The 15,928-nt window shown below is 31.1% G+C and overlaps 1 protein-coding gene across 2 annotated transcripts in view; it reads right to left on the reverse strand.

The window, feature by feature from the left end:
- Positions 1 to 15,928, reverse strand: part of KLHL1 (kelch like family member 1) — a 273,787-nt gene that overhangs the window by 42,217 nt on the left and 215,642 nt on the right. For both annotated transcript variants that reach the window (XM_006913780.1, XM_006913779.1), the window contains one exon: positions 14,205 to 14,429. In XM_006913780.1, coding sequence (XP_006913842.1) covers positions 14,205 to 14,429 — 225 coding nt within the window. The remainder of the gene's footprint in view (positions 1 to 14,204; positions 14,430 to 15,928) is intronic.

Here is a 15,928-nt window from a genome sequence, read left to right on the forward strand (position 1 = left end):
TGGTAATTTAGGTGAAATGAGTTTTTCTGGATGCCTAAAACATTGCAGGACAAAATTTGTAATATTCATTCCATTAATAAAATAGTTAATAACAGCAGTTTTCTAGTGTCATAACATTGGCATGACAAAGATAATTATAAATAGTTGGTCTCATGGTATCTGCAAGTAATTCACAAATCTCTAGACTTATAACAATAGTTCTAATGATTTAGAAATATTTTATCAAATGAGTCACTCTAACAAAAAAACATAAATGTGCTTAGCCACAGAATTTCACTTGGATATTTATGTATTCATTTAAAATATTTTAAGCCTCAATAAATTTATATCCTGAAGGTATAGGCCACAATGTTTATGGCTTTTCTACATTATATGAAAAAAGAAAATTTTAAAAAAGTTTTTAGAAAATTAAAAACTGTATATGCTCTTGAAAGTGTATGAATTTATATGTTATATAACTTCATTACTAGTAATCCTCATAAAAAGAAAAACATTGAATTACATAATTTATTGACTAAAGCAAAGTATGGTTTTAGAGTAAACGCTGATAATTCTGCTCTTTGTGAAGGGGCTTCCTGCAAGGCCGATGAAGCTCAGGTTCAGGATCCTTCACTTACTAGGCCCCTCCAGGAGCCCCTGAAAGGGAGTCCAACAATGTGTTCACATGGTGATTGCATTTCTCCTTAGGGGAGATCTCATCTTTAAGCCCCATAAAACCTGGCTCTGTCTCTAGGCTCATTATATTACTGTAAAGAATTAACTTGATATATTATAGAAATAATAATAAATAGTCACAACAAGGTAGAAAATCAATGCGGAAAGCAAAGCAAAACAAAACAAACCTCACATCTGTGGAGAATTCCAAAACAAGCTTTGCCACTAATGAGCTATATGCACTTCAATAAGCTACTTAATCTTTCTGGCTCTCAATTTTCTCATTTGTAAAAATAAGATTCTGGAGTAAATATTCTCTTAGATACTCTCTCGATTTAAATAGCTATTAGTCTATGTATTTTTTCTTTTGATTACTTTAACATCCCATTACCACCTGTACACTGAGAGAAATTATTAGGACTGAAAGAATTTTTCTATTAATGTAGTTTTAAGATGCATTTTAAATTGAGACATGGAAGATTTGCATGGTCATTCGGATTGAAGACATCTATGAAAAAAATTAAAATATAAAATAAAATCATCTCCCCAATAAATCTAGAAAAGCAAAAAGCAAGCAATAAATTAGCAGTCAAAGCCAGAATAACAGGAACTGAAGTGGTCAGCTTTCTACTGTTGATTTCATATTTTCTTTCTCTATTAATAGCTCTTTCTAAGTGGTTCACATGAGTGACCAGGTTGTCTTCTAAAAATTCAATCTCATTAATTTCCTATTCAATATAAAAAGGAAATCAAGTGAATTTATACCTTTATTAATTGAAATTTGGGCTAAATTCAAATATACAAGGCCGATTATGGACAATAAATTACCTCAAACTAAAACATTTCATTATTAAATTAAAAATTTCAATTAAAATGTTATCATAGAGTGCGATTATAGAGGTCACATTTTATATTCTCTGGCATGTCTTGTACTGCAAACTAAACATGAAAAAGGATATTTGTTATATTTTAAAATATATTCATGTGTTAATCCAACATCATTGAAACTAATTTGTTTTCTCATAACCTGTGGCTTGTTACTCAAATATTCTATGCTTCCTTTTCACATTTGTGTTTTATACATTTCACTTCATTGATTGAAATGTATTTTCTTCTTCAATTTGCCTATTAATCCTTTAGTCCTAACCTCTCTTTAGAAATCTTTCCTAATTATTTATTCTAACTTAAAACAGTATGTTCATAACACTTACTTATTGTACTTATAACTCTTCATTTTAATTGTCTTTTAACTTTTCTGGTCTCCCTACATAGATGCAAGATCTTTGAGTACAGTATCTTATTCACTCTTTTATTCTAATACGGGTATTATAGTATGTTGTAGTGCAATTTTAATGCATGTTGAATGAATTAACCAATAAATTCTTATGCAAATCTCCCTTGTATTTAACTAGACTAATTCTGCTAACCTTATCTTTAACTTAATATATGATTATATTATTGAAAAATTAAGGTGATTCCAAAAATATATAAAATATAGATGGAGGTATTTGATTAAAACTAGATGCTAAAGAAGATAGCAAAACAAAGACATATAAACTAGAGCTACATGTGAGATTGCTGCAGAATATGCATTCATATTTGTTACTATCAGACTGCAAATTTAATTCTAGACTTTATGACATTTAACTCACAGAGAAAAACCTACATAGTTACATTATCTACAATATTCTTGGTATAAAAACTGACCAGTTGCTCAGGAAGAAAATATTAATACTCTTAGATCAAGCAGATATCTCTCTAAAGGTTTCTCACAAAGAAGAAATTGTTTTCAGATCTTAGTTTGAAGGGTCAGTATTCTAGATATTCTATTAGCTTTTGGCATTTAACCAAAGCACTACCAGTATAGTAAAGGGGATAATTTATACTCAATCCATAAATTGTTAACACCATTGCAGAATACAATGTCGCCTGTATTCCACAGTAGAATACCATGTAGAAAGATATAATATAATTCTTGACTATTTTAAGAGATGGGATATGCACATATCATAGAGGATTAAACACACATTTTTTGTGATATGAAATTTTACTTCTGGAAATGAATAATAGATTAAGGAAAACAATATCTTCCCCTGGATGCATAATTTTTATTTGTAAGAAAACGTTTGCAACTAGTGTATATAACTAGCATGTATAATATTGAAGATAGGTATTGTTTCTGATTCATCTCTTGTTCCCCAACACCTAATGGAATTCTTAGCACTAAAAAATCTTCAATAAATGTTTATTTAAACAAGAACATAGCTCAGTGCAATGATGCTATGTGATATTTAATCTTAGAATTCAACAGGTAACAGGACCATAGAAGACTAAATATATAAGAAGGATTTTGCTGATATTTATAGTTTATAAATCAGAGTATGTTAGATCACATTCTATTAAGAAGAGTCTTGGCATTTGTTGTTTCCCCTTCATCCCTCCCTCCCTCCTTCCCTTCTTTTCTTTTTTGCTGGCATTATTAATGGTACATGTGTGATATTTCCAAGAGGAACTGATAAAATGAAAGTAAATAAAGAAAGAACTAAAATATTTTTTAAAACTACACTCATGTTTGTATGTATATCATATTTGCATAAATAAAAAGCAAAGTGACCTTCTTATGATCTTGTTTACTTAAATTTAAAGTTTCAAATAAAAAGGTAGTTATCTGCTCTAAAAAACTTCTTTTGATGCCCTATATTTTCTCCAGAAATTTTCCTATTTCATCAGACATGCATAAGTACTGAAAATTGTGGGTCTGTATATATATTTGTGTGTGTGTGTATTTCAGTATATGTATAAGAATGTATATTATCAAAAGAATTAAGTCTTTTATTTGCATCCCCAGGTACTCATTATATATTTTTTCCTTTTCACTATATCTTTTTTTTTTAATATCTGATACATAAAACTGAATAGGTAGTTTTGAATTTTGTTTCCTTGTGAAAAATTGCAAAACTTTAAGAGAGAACTCTTTTAAAGATACGTAGACCCTCTTGGTCTTTTGAGAGAGCTATTTTTTAAGTAAAAGAGACACAAAAATGACAAACATATACTGATATAATTAAAGAAATGGACTAACCTGAAGCAAGTGCTCCTTTTAAGACAATGAAAACTGACAGTTTATAATGAGTTATATCACAAACAAATGCAAGGTTTTATTATGCTGATATTTTCTTCAGTCCATTTATTATTTGTTGTTATAAGTATAGTTTCTAAAAGCAATAGAAACAACTCATAGTAAATGTCACTTTGGGTTCCCTTTTCTTATACATAAATTCAGGTTATTAATTTAAATAAGTTGAGTTACTTTTATCCTGACTCTGAAAAACTAATGCCTACGCCTATAAGCTTGGTTTGACCAGTAAGGTTTTAAAGCTCCCAACAAGAATTTTACAACTGAAATGAGCAAAGCATTGAAGAATAAACAAACAAACAAACAAATTTTCGAATTGGCAAAGTTTGCAGCAATATCTAGTTTCTAGTGCAATGTAACTCAGAGCTATCTCACAGATCAAGAATAGGTGCTAGCTGCAGTGTCTTTCATGGAAGCATCTTCATCCTCACCAGACTTTCAAAGGCATGTAATTTTCATCTTGAATTAACTATCAAGTCTGTTTTGGTTTCAGTCAGATTCCAGGACATACAGTCAATTTTTTAAGCTAACCATTATGTTTTATTTATTTGTTTGTTTTGTTAAAGTGTGTCATTTGGGGATTCATACATTATGTTTGTTCATTATGTATGTCTTATTTTTTAGCTCAAGAGTGGCTGACCTCCCATCTAAGGGAAGAATTAATTTTTTACCAGCATCCTTGACAAAGGCCATTGTAAGTATTATTCTCATTGCTTTGAAAATGCTTTCCTGTTGGTGATAGCTAGACCACGTACATCATTTCTAAGTTTTTAATAATGATTATGTTTTCAAGAGACCCCTTTTGCTCATGGATTGGTCAATTTCTGCTTACTGTACCCATGTAAAAACAATCTACCCCATTGTTGACATCTGCAGAAATGGCAGAGTAAGGACCTACAAAGATCTATTAGTCCATAAAGTGATGAGAACATTGGGAAAAAGTGTCAAAATCGATTTTAGGGAAATATATAAAGGGTTAAAAATATCTGAGGAGCATTTATTTAAGAAAAATAGCTGATTAGATAAGAACAATGAATTCCATGATGTTTTAACATGTCCTATTCCCATCGCCTCCTCCTAGCTTTGCAGTAACATTGAAAACCAATAACCTCACAATCAAGGCAGTCATGAAATCAGCAGTCTGGCATCCACTGGAGGAGGCAGTATAGATTTGGAAATTCCTCAAAAGTCAGTTCCTCAGGAAATTGTTATCCAACCTGCCTGGCAGCTCTCTGGAAACCTTTACTTGCAGGACTTATCCATTTTTCACATGACTAAGGCTTATTCTTACTGAGAATGTCCAGGGTGTGTGTCAAAAAAAAAGAAAAATCAATGGCAATCACAATCGACCTTTGAACAACACGAGTTTGAACTGCTCAGGTCCACTTCCGCTCAGATTTTTTTCAATAAACAGACAGTCTGCCCTCGTATCCTCAGGTTTTGCATTTGCAAATTCAACCAACAGTAGACCAAAAACAGTATTTTCAGTCTCTGGTTGAAAATCCATGTAGGTAGAGGGCCAACTTAAGTTACGCAAGGATTTTTGTGGGGAAGGTTGCACCCCTATCCCAGTGTTGTTCAAGAGTCAACTGTATTTATGTATGTATGTATGTATGTATGTATGTATGTATGTATGTATGTATGTATTTATTTATTTATTTATTTATTTAATGCCTACAGTACCTGGTATTCCTAGGTGGTAAAGGTCAACTGTGTTTAACATTACAACTGCCAGAGGTGGTGAAAACAGTTTGGGCAAACAAAAAGCTGAGTAAAAATCTTAAAAGTAGAGCTGAGGATGAGATGTTCATGGGGAGATTTGAAAAGATTGACATTTCCTGCTACTCTCGAGGTCATGTGTATATTCAGTTCTGTGTACATGTTCAGGTAAATTCTGAGATGATACTAAGCTCTCTCATCTCTAGGCAACCTTGGAAATTCATGTAAGCAGAAAGTGAAGGTTAAGGCATGAGGAGTCCAGCTCCTGGTAAAAATTTATGTGATTTTGCAGACTTGATCACAGGTGATTTCAAAAACTTTACCTGACAGGCCGTATGAGGGAAAGCTGCTCTCCCACACTAGCCTTAGTGCACAGCCATGCATTGCAGTCTTTTCAAGGGAGTTTGAGTCAAGGACTCAGACCCCTCTGGCTCTTCTGGCTCTGATCATGCACTTCACATATTTGCATTCCTAGTCTATGCATCTTTATTCTCAGGTCTCCTAGTTTGAAATCTTGGAAAGGGATCTTCTTCAAGCACCTCTGCCAAGGTCTCCCTATGCGGGGAGTCGGGGAAAACTTGTCTTTGCTCAGTATGTGTGTTGGAGCATTCCTTCAACACTCCAGTAGGCAGTTTACAACTCTGTCTTGCTAGGAACTCAGCTGAGCTAGAAGAGAGAGCTGAGCTCAAAGCACTGCAAGTAGATAAACCAAAGATATGCACACCAGAAGGCACATCACAAACTGTCAAAAGCCAGAGATAAAGAGAGAATCTTGAAAGTAGCAAAAGAGTATCAACTTATCACATATGAGGCACCCTCAATAAGATTAACAATTCATTTCTCATCAGATAACAAAGAGGCCAGAAGACAGTGGAATAGCATATTCAAAGTGCTAAAATAAAAAGACTCTTAAGAATTTTATATCGTTTAAAAATAAAGGAGAAATAATCACATACCTTGGTTAAACAAACAAAAAATGAAACACTGAGGAAATCTGTTGCTAGCAGATCCGTCCTACAGGGAATATTAAAAGGAGTCCCTTGGACCAAAATGTAGACATTTCTACCAAAACACAAATTTAAACGAAGAATAAAGAACACTGGTAACAAATATAAAAAAAGTATAAAAGTATTTTTTCTCTATAACTATATTTTCTCCTATCTTACTTTAAGACAATTGAGTAAAGCAATAATTTTAAAATTGTGTTGATGAATGTATAATGTATAAACATGTAATTTGTATGACAATAATAACAAATATGTGTTAATTAAAAATACTGCTACATAACCAGTGGTCAAAGAAGATGAAAAAAGTTAAAAATATTTTGAGATGAATGAAAATGAAGGCACAAAACGCCAAAACTTATGGAGTACAACTCAAGCAGTGCTTACATGGAAATATATAGCTGTAAAAACCTTAATTAGGAAGGGTTTCTAATCAATAACCTAAACACTAAGAAGTAGAATAATAAGAGCCAATCCAATGCAAGCTGAAAGAAAAGAAATATATATATGAGTGGATATAAATAAAATAGTGAATTATAAAACAAAAGAAAACCATAAAACTAGCAATTTGTTCTTTAAAAAGATCAACAATTTTGCAAGCCTTTACCTAGACTGAATAAGAGAAAAAGAGAGAAATGTTTAATTACTAAAATCAGGAATAAATAGGGAACTACCAATCTCATAAAAAATACAATGGATTATATGGGAATACTATAAAGAATTGTATGCAAACAATTCTGATAACCTAAATGAGATGGACAAATTCCTTGATATTCACTAACTACAGAAACTGAGTCAAGAAGAAATGAAAAATCTGAACAGACCAGTAGGAAAGTAGTGATTAGTGATTTTACAACTTCCCACAAAGTAAAGACCAGGCTTCCTTGGCTTTGCTGATGAATGCTACTAAATGTTTAAAGAAGAATTAACACAAATTCTTCACATACTCTTCCACAAGGTAGAAAATCAATGAGCATTTCCAACTCATTCTATGAAACCAGAATTACTGTAATACTCAAACCAGACAAAGATATCACAAGAAAACTATATACCAATATCCTTTGTTAATACAGATGGAACATATTCCACAAAATACTAACAAACTAAATACAGCAACATATATAAAGGATTGTAGACAATGACCAAGTGAGATTTATCTAGAGAAGATAGATGAATATCTAAAAATCAATTGATATAATATTCTATACTAATAGAATGTAGAAAAAAATACATATTCTTTTCAAAACATGCAGGAAAAGTATTTGACAAAACCTAACATCCTTTTATGATAAAACACTTAGCTGACTAGAAATATAAAGGATCTTAGCATCTACCCACCTCAAAAAATCGATAACATTCTCTTTAATGTTGAAAGACTAAACTCTCTTTTCCTAGTTTAAGAGCAAGGCGACAATGTCTTCTCTTGCCAGTTCTATTCAGTATTGTCCTGGAGGTTCTAGCTAAAGTAAATAAGCAAGTAAAATAAATAAAATAAGTAAATTTAAGAAAGAAGTAAAACCATTTCTCTTTTCAGATAAAATGATTTTATTAGATATAAAATCATAAGAAATCCTCAAAAATCTACTAATCTAATAAAAATGTTCATCAAGGCTTCCGGATACAAGTTCAATACACAAATATATACAACAGCCATAAAAAATCTGAAAATAAACATAAGGAATTATTTGATTTACAATAGTATAAAGTATAGCAGACTATTGAGCAATAAATTTATCAGAAGTAAAAGAAAGTAGACCTAAATAAACAGAATAATATCTAATGTTTATTGATTGGAAGACAATATTGTTAAAGTGGCAAAACTCACAAATTGCTTTACATATTCAATCCAATCAATATCTGAATTCCAGATATCTTTTTACAGAAATTGAGAAATTGATTCTTAATTTCGTATGGACATGTAAGAGATTCTGAATAGCCCAAAAAATCTTGAGAAGAAGAACAAAGTCTGAGAGCTGATACTACCCAACTTCAAACTTACTAAAAGCTTATGCCAGCACTAATTATTTAATTACTTAATTATTAAGACAGTGTGATGCTGGCATAAGGATAGACATAGATGTTAATGAAATATAATTGAGAGTCCATAAATAAACCCTCATATTTATGAATTGATTTTTGACAAGGATATCAAGACAATTCAATGAAACAGGTCTTTTCAACATAGTGCTGAGATGACATGCAAAAAAATGATGTTGAACTCTACTCACACCATAGAAAAAAAATTAATTCAAAATAGGTCATATTTTTAAATTTAAGACATAAAATTTCTAAAAGGAAACATAGGCATAAATCTTCATGACCATAGATTAGACAATATTTTCTCAGATATGCTACCAAAAGCACAAGCAACAAAAGAAAAAATTGAATCGAACTTTATTGTGCTAATAATTTTTGTGCTTCTAAAGACACTAATGGGAAAATTAAAGTAGAACCAATAGAAAGAAAGATATTTGAAAATCTTATATATGACAGATGACTTTTATACAGAATATAAAATAAACAATTGCAACTCAATAATAAAAAGAAAAATATCCAAAACAAAAAATGGACAAAATGTTTAAAGAGAGATTTATCCAAGAAAGATATAAAACTGGCCAAGAAATATGTAAAATGTTTCTCAGAATTATTTATTAGAGAAATGCCTATAAAATTACAAGAAGTGCCAATTTATATACACTAAGATTATTATAATAAAAAATGGATAATAACAAGTGTTGACAAGGATGTGAAAAAAATGGCATCCTCGAACATTGTTGAGGAGATAGAAAATGGTGCAGCCATTATGAAAACAACTTGACAGTTCTTCCAAAAGTTAAAGGTAAAGTTACCATCTCTCAACAATTCTCCTTTCATGTATCTATCCAACAGAATTGAAAATGTATATTCACACAAAAATGCATATATGAATGTTCATAACAGTTTATTCATAATAACCAAAAAGTAGAAACAACCCAAATGTCCTTCTACTGATGATGTATAAACAAAATGTGGTAAATCCTAACAGTGAAATCTTATTCTGTTATAAAAAGAACGAAATATTGATATGTGCTACCAAATGGATGAATTTTGAAAAAATTATGCTATGTGAGAGAAATCATACACAAAAGACCACAAGTTGTCCTTATGGCAATTACATAAAGACAGAAAGTAGATTAATTATTGCTAAGGGCTAGGGATATGGGACAATGAAGACTGTCTGCTATTGGGTACAGGGTTTATTTATAGGATGATAAAAACATTTTGGAATTTGATAATGGTGATGGCTGAACAAGTCTTTGAATTTTCTTAAAAGTATCAACTCTATTCTTTAAAATTTAATTCTGTGGTATGTGAATTTCATCTCGATTTAAAAGTTAACAAAAAAGAACATAAAAACAAAAACAACTCCTATTATATGTTTTACATACAACATAGTGCTTGATGTTCAGAAAATCCATAATAAACAGTAGCTTTATTATTTTCATCAATTTCTCCTAAAAAGATTCAATTGCTAACAGTTTATTGAAGTAATGTCTTGTTCAATTTTATACAATGTAAAATGCAGTAATAAAGACATGATATATAGAATTATGTGCTTCAAAGACATAAATGCTAAAATGAAAACAGCATATTGAGAGAACTGTGGTCTTAATTAGTTTAATTCTCTAGGTAGATGCATTGCTCCCTTGTGTCACATGTTCAATATGAATATAATTTTTATATGTTGTTTTATCTAGCATAAGAAACTTTCTTCATTTATTGATAGATATGAAACTTATTTTGTCACATAATCATCTTTAGCAACCAAAGAACTCATGTGACGTGCTTTTAAAATCACAGTATTTTTTTTCCATACAAATTAACGGTGAATGGGTATATAGGTCAAATAAAATGAGATTTTATTTTACATATTTTTAATTTTACTTTAGACTTTAGCTTCTTGTCACTTAAATGTATAATATGGAATCACATGGTCAATTTTGTAATATCACTGCATAGTAGGTACTGATTAACTATATGGCAAATAATATGGACGTTCTAATTTCTGAACAAATAGAAAAGTAGCTCAGGTGGCAGTTGGTTTACACTTAAAACTGATCCTGTCAATTACACCAAAGGGAGAGTCATGAAATACCAACATCAAAATTATAAAAAAACACTTAAAGAATCAGAACTCAGTTGCAACTTCCTCAGTGAGACAAAATTCAAGGTACTGCTGTGAGTGACTATCTTGGAGAAAAAAACTTAATTTGAGCTCTTTTTACCACCACATAGTGTTTTCTTCAGAAGACCTATTGCACTTTCTACACTGCGAGGCAGTGATGTTCAGACCTTGCCATAACTGGATGGATAACATCAGGTTGTCATCAGAGCCCAGCTTGGATGTGGAATTGCTAACAACAGAAACAAACAGCCTTACTGGTCCAGAACATTTCCTTTCCATCTCAGCTCCCAGCTATGGTAAGGGCATCAGAGACAAGGAAGAAAGGCTCAAGGGAATTTATGAGCAAATTTTGGTAAATAGATGTGTCCTTAGGACTATGTGCTAGAAATAACAGCAGATAGATTGAGCAAACTCAGCTTGCTGTCTCAGGGCTTCATGTCCAGGTGTAACCCCCGTCTCCCCAAATGTTTAGGGGTGACACAAAGAATGGTATACACCTTAGCCCTTAATATAATTAGCCAAATCATCTTATACATCCACATGAGCACACAGTTAAAAATTAATATTTCCATGATGATGTTGCTAAATAGAATTAGAAGAGAGGGAAGAAGAAGAAATGGAAAGAGATGAGGAAGAGGAAGAAGAGGGAAAAGAGGAAGAGAAACAGAAGAAGAGAAATGCGGACTAATAAAAGAAAGAGAAAAGTAAGGCTAACAAGAAAAAGAAAAGTAAGACGAGAGAGCTCTTGAAGAAGTTTGAGGAAGGGGAGGAGGAAGATGATCACCTGTAATAAATAAAAAAGAATTAATTAAAGAGGCAGATTACAATTTGAAAAAGGCATGATAGTCTCACAGAGATAAGGGATGTTATTAACATCATTAAGAAAAAAGCAATTATAATGAATTACCAAGTAGGAATAGACTATAAAAACTAAGATTAAAACATAAATACATAAGATGAATATCATGATGCACACAGCTTAATAACAATTTGGAGGGCTGGATATTAAAATTATTCATCAAGAAGAGATAAAGACGACATTAAATAATGTGATGTATTAAATAAGAAATATTAACAACTATGTAATAGAAGCCTCTGAAAGAGAGAAGAAGGGAAATCAAAGACTGATATATTATATTGAAGGAACAGGAATTTTAGGCCTAGGATGTTAATTGCATTTGAGTATGACATGTAATGCTAAACTTCCTAAGATTCAGCTGATCTTAAGGAATGTGATTGATCATAAAGGAAGCCCTCTGTTTCATCAGAGAACACATATGTGTCTTGTGTTACTGTCACTCTGTCTTCAACTGATTGGACCTTGGATTACCATCCAAGTCAAAGGCAGTTTTCTAGGTACTGGGCATTACTAGCAATCGATGAGGCACTTTGCAATCAAAACTGTGCCCAGAAATGGTGCTCTATGATATAATATTACCTTCTAACTCGGTCACATCATATCTTGGGGAGTACTATAATTGGGAATTTTTAAAAAACTGACACAAAGTATTAACCATTAGGAAGTAAAACACAGAAGAATCCAATGGCATGAGCCATGGAGGAGAGATGATCTCTTAGATAACAGAAGTGAAGCAGAACAAAAATGCAAAACAATAGCAGCTTAGGCATGCAAGTAGTGGATGACTAGAGTTTCTTTTGAGTCATTAAAACTTGTAAGAAATACTGCATTACATTTTAGATGTTTAGGAGACTTAGCTCATATAATTTTTTGTGTAGTCTTGCTTCCACATATACGTTTACAATGAACTCTTTAACAAATGAAACAAACTAAAATACACTGTCAAAGACCACCATCCTGCTCAGCACTGGTGCCTATGTGATAGGATTTGAGGCAAACCATTACCTCCTAAGTATACTTTAAACACCTGAAATTACACCACCTAACATGTATTCTTGGTGAAAATTTTTGTGTGTTCTCTTGACATGCAAATCTCCTACACAATTGGACTGTAGCACACCTTAATGGAAAGGAATTGAATTATCTAAAACAAAAAGAGAGAAAGACATTAAATTCCTAAAATTCCAATCCAAAGTGCTCATTCTCCACATTCCTCCAAAACAGGAACAAAGGCAGTTAGCTAGATAGTTAATATAAACAACACATAGGCCTTTTCCATAGATATGAAAGCCAAAATCATCCAAAATATTTGAAACAAACAAACAAAATCATAAGAAACCTTTTATGTTCATGAATATTACCTGGGAAAAATAGAACCCATTTGCCTTTCATGTTTTTCATATTATAATTGGGTTCTATGTGATTTAGAGAAATTATATGGCTTTAATTTAAAACAGAAATTTAAAATTTAGTTATTTGAAAAGATTTCCAGAAAATTTTTAATATTCTTTAATTTTACTAATGCACCAACTGAAGAGGGAGGTAAACAAGATCAAAAGATAATTTGCTTTAGTTTAGAGCTTTTATTTGTTTGTTTATTTACTTTTGCTTAGATTGATGGTACAGTAGACAAGAATGAGAATGCAGTTTTGGAGACCTCAGAGTTGAACATTAATATTTGTTTTTTGAAATGCTGTATAATTTTGCTTGCCTATAAATGTTTATATCAGTGGATTTGCAATTAAACCCTGATATCTCTGTAATGTACATATTTGCAATATATGAAAGGCACTTATTCAACTCTCTGGCATAATTCAAGTCTTCAAAAAAAGTAATTTACACTTCTTACAATTCCCACAATACAAAGTGCAAATTCAGGAACTGTTCATCTTAAATTCCTCTTTTCAAATATTTGTATGGGACTTTACAATTTACAAAGTGATTTTATATTCATTATCCTCATTAAATTTTTATCTTCTTAATAACCTTGAATTGGTGGTAAATCAGGAGCCTAAGGTTTGTAGTTTAAGAGCTGGCCCCAAATCATACCAGTATTAAATGGTAGATTCAAAACTCAAACCCAAACCTTCTGGATCCAAATAGTCTCTCATATCCAGGTTACTGGATATAATCAAGTGAATCCCATCATATTGACCCCTGGTGCCAGCTGATGTGTCACTCTCTCTCTAAACCCGTATTGCTCTCCCTAAAGATTTTTCAGGGTAGTATCATTTAAGTGCAAATATATAGCTACACTGGTCTATCTAGTAATGTGGAGTGAGTCATCTTAATTCAATTTTCCTCAATTTACATTATCTTTTTTTTCTCTAGGTTGCATTATTTTGGCCTCTTCTTGATAGTTTTGCATTTTTTAAATATCAAATCAGGAACCTAATTTTACCTATTGAATAAATGTCGCATTATGAAAACTTTGAGGATAGCTCGAGGTCTACTCATTTTGGTATCTTTTACAGCTTTCTCAACAGTTTAATGCACAATGGCCAACACAAGAAGACATCAAAACTTTAAAAAAAATTGCTTCAAATAAGCCTTCAATTTACTTAAAGTTAATGATAATTGATGACAATAATACTATATTTTTACATACATTTTCACTATCAATAAAAATGTTTCTAAACATAATATCAATAAAGTAAGAGATCTTACCTAGACCATGTCTATGTGTTGACATTGGCGGTAAGACAGTCCAAGTCTTGGTTTTGGGATTGTAACATTCAACAGTGTTTAATGTCTTTAAGCCATCTCGACCTCCAATTACAAAGAGTTTGTCATCAATAACAGCCACACCAAACTGCAATCTCCTGCCGTTCATCATCCCTGCCTGGATCCACAAATTTGTTCTGAGGTCATATTTCTCTATGGTTGTAGCTCCTGATAAAACAAAATCAAATAGTCACCATTTACTACTAATTTAACAGACAACTTGCCCAAGATATACAAATTATTAGCACTGTAAAATTAGAATGTGAAAACATTCTTCTCACATTCATTTTTCTTAAAGAAAATGTGGCAGAAAAACAAAGGGAGTGGTAACTTAACTAGAACTATATTTTTTCTTCTTGGCAAACACTAATAATCAAATTGACGCAAATGTTCAATACATAATGGTCTTATGCTACACTGTCAAGTCAATAGAATCATTTTGGGGCATAACACAGCTATGTCAGATTTTACAACTTGCTTCTATTACTGTTTGCCATTAAAAAAGCGTAACATAATCCTAGCCTGAAAAAGTTATTAAAATTCCTTTAAATAACTAAGATTGTATGTTATCTGTACAATTCTGAGTGGAGAAAATTTAATTTAAAAAATTATTTGCTATGTTTCTCTTTAAATTTATCTTATGCCTTAAATAACAGAAAGTTTTAAAAGTCAATTTAAGATGTAAACAGATACTAGTTATGCTCTTTTCAACTTTTTTTAAAAAAGTATCTGGAGAATAGCTTAATAGAATTTAGACATAAAATGATATACCTTTATCAATCATGTTACAATCTCTAAATAAAATAACATCTTTCCTAAAAGCTTTTTATGTATAAATTTGAGAAATATACTAAATATAAAAAATATAATAAAGTAGAAATTGAACAAGAGATATGTTTTAATGCATTCAGTTAAACATTTCACGTTAAAAATGTCTGCTTTGAGTTAGTTCAGAATTGTTTATATCATAAAATATAAGCTAACAAACACTGATGTTGGTTCAGTGTTTGATCTTAATGTTCAGACTCACATTTACCAATGTTTCACCTTCAATGATTAAATATTCCTACAAAAGGAGTCAAAATTCTTGTGTACTTTCACTAATGCACAAAAAAATCTATTTTACTTATGATGTATTAAAACATTCTTACTTTTTACAAGCTAGCAGCAATGAAATAAACCAGTATAAACAACTTGTTAGGAAAAGTTTTACTAATTGAAGTAAAAATTATTTAATGTATGCTAAACTTTTATTCAAAGGTAACAAAACAGTAAAAATATAGCTCCTGGGTTAAATGCAGTAAATATGATTTTGGTGTTATTAAAAATTTGAGCTAATTTCTATACAATTAAATATTAAGTATTTTGAAAGGATTATTACTTTTAGAATAAAATAAATTGTAATGTTCATAATCACTGAATACTATTTAGTAACAAGATATATTATTGAAATAAGTGTGCTCATATGCTTAAATATATTTATTATATTTCATATTGAATGTTTTATTTAATTATATGCAAATCAAAATTCCAACGTAAACTAAATTGTTGAGTAATTTCAAAGTCATCTTAATTCTCAAAGCTTGATAGTGTGGGATTTCATGAATGCCTAACTAAAAATCATGTTATATGCAATTCTTTCCTATGACTAACTCTTGACAGATGAA

This window comes from Pteropus alecto, unplaced genomic scaffold (assembly GCF_000325575.1).
Source record: "Pteropus alecto unplaced genomic scaffold, ASM32557v1 scaffold72, whole genome shotgun sequence".
Lineage (NCBI taxonomy): Eukaryota > Metazoa > Chordata > Mammalia > Chiroptera > Pteropodidae > Pteropus > Pteropus alecto.